General features: G+C 38.9%; 1 protein-coding gene across 1 annotated transcript in view; it reads left to right on the top strand.

The window, feature by feature from the left end:
* The window catches only part of FRY (FRY microtubule binding protein), a 409,004-nt gene that overhangs the window by 222,390 nt on the left and 184,698 nt on the right, over positions 1-1,916 (top strand). Inside the window, exon 27 of the mRNA XM_015570438.1 lies at positions 679-839. Within this exon, the coding sequence (XP_015425924.1) occupies positions 679-839 (161 nt within the window). The remainder of the gene's footprint in view (positions 1-678; positions 840-1,916) is intronic.

Raw genomic sequence — 1,916 nt, 5'->3', positions numbered from 1 at the left:
CAAGTTACTAATGGAATATTTTACAGAATTGGAACCAATATTTCAAAAATTTATATGGAACCACAAAAGACCCTGAAGAGCCACAGAAATCTTGAGGAAGAAGAACAAAGTTGAAGAAATCATGCTATCTGATATCTAAACTATACTACAAGGCCAATTCGGTGTAAAAATGAATGACTGACTGTCATTAAAAGCACTTGACATAATTACAAAAAGCTGCACTCAACTATTTCTACTTTTTCGTAACTTTGATGTTGTAGAACCAATCCTCTTCATTTTGATGACTCTAAAGTAAGATGTGAGCTGGCCTCTTCAGTTAAAGTATATTTGTTTAAATTCTCTAGACATTATACTTCAGCAGTCAAAGGAACATCATCTATGTAAGCAGCTGATTGGAAGGTGTTGGAAGGTTCTCTAGATATTGAATAGAAAACAGTACGTGAGTCATCTTTTTTCTCTGCTTCCTGCTCTGACAAGGTGCTAGTGAGGAAGAATGCACACTTAGAAAGAAAATTCTGCTTAACTTTTTAAACATTTTTTATTACCTAAAGAAAACTGGAGTTGGGAAATGAAATTAATCCTTTCTCCAAAATTTAAAACTGCTGTATAATAGGGACGTAAATTGCATTCACTATATCTTTTGTTCTCAGAGACTGTTAACTGCATTTTTCTCTCTAGTTCACCACAGGAGATTTCTCTTCCCCCAGCAAAGCCTGAGGCACCATCTTTTCATCTTATTCAGCCAGTGGGCAGGGCCCTTCAGCATTATGTTCACACCCCTGGATCGATACAGTGACAGGAACCATCAGATCACAAGATACCAGTATTGTGCCTTAAAGGTAGGTCAACCTTTGCCTCATGATGATTCTTGTGAGATCCATAGTTTCTTTCATTAAACTGATAACCATGCCTTAGATTAGGTTAAAATAAATAATATGATTTCGTATGATATGACATAATCTAAGTACACTTGCAAAAAAGTCAAATAAATACACACATAAATACATAAGCTGACCTTAAAAATTCCAAAATGTACACACATAAAATAGATTATAGTTGTGTATAGATGTGCAACTATTCCAGTTGGCCTCATAATTTCTAAGTGCAAAACTTATCCAACCTTCCACTTTAGTCATTGTGTCTTCTATATAAGAAGCACATGGTTTTTTGTTTTGTTTTAGTTTTAAATAATTTTCTTTAATCTTTATTGTTGAAAGTATTACATAGGTTCCCTTTTTTTCCATAGAACCACATGTTTTTTCGTAGGAGATAAACTCTTCAAGTAGCTGCCTTGCCAATAAACTTCCAACCTAAGAAAAAATCCATAGATTATAATGAGGGGTGTGTGTGTGTGTGTGTGTGTGTGTGTGGTGTGCCCCCAAAAAAGTATACATACACTTTGAATAATTGTAAAGGCAGTCTTTATTAAAATACATTTCATTTTGAAAATTGAGCCATCAGCTATTAAAGTGTGCATACATTTTGGGGGGCATCCTATACATGTGTGTGTATATATATATATATATCTATACTAATAAAAGGGTAATATGCTAATTAGGGCAGACATCTTCCAGACGTCCATCCAGACAAAGCCACAGCGGCTGCGAGGCCCATGGCTCATGGCAGCCATGAGCTCTGGTGGGTGAGAGGCCTGGGGCACACAGCCACTGCAGCTGGCAGTGGCAGCAGCAGCAGGGTGATGGGGGCGGCGCCTTCCCCTGATCAGCCCGGTTGCCTCCCATAGAGGGAGGCCAGACCGTGACTTAGGCCCACTCCCCATGGGTGGAGGGCCTAAGCCATCAGTAAGACATCCCCTGAGAGCTCCCGGACTGTGAGAAGGGGCAGGCTGGGCTGAAGGACCCCCTGCAGTTGCAGTACACGAATTTTCATACACTGGGACGGATATATATATATAT

The sequence above is a fragment of the Myotis davidii genome, unplaced genomic scaffold (assembly GCF_000327345.1).
Source record: "Myotis davidii unplaced genomic scaffold, ASM32734v1 scaffold447, whole genome shotgun sequence".
NCBI classification, from domain to species: Eukaryota; Metazoa; Chordata; class Mammalia; order Chiroptera; family Vespertilionidae; genus Myotis; species Myotis davidii.
Note: the sequence above shows the minus strand (reverse complement) of the source record. Positions and strands in the feature narration are given on the sequence as shown.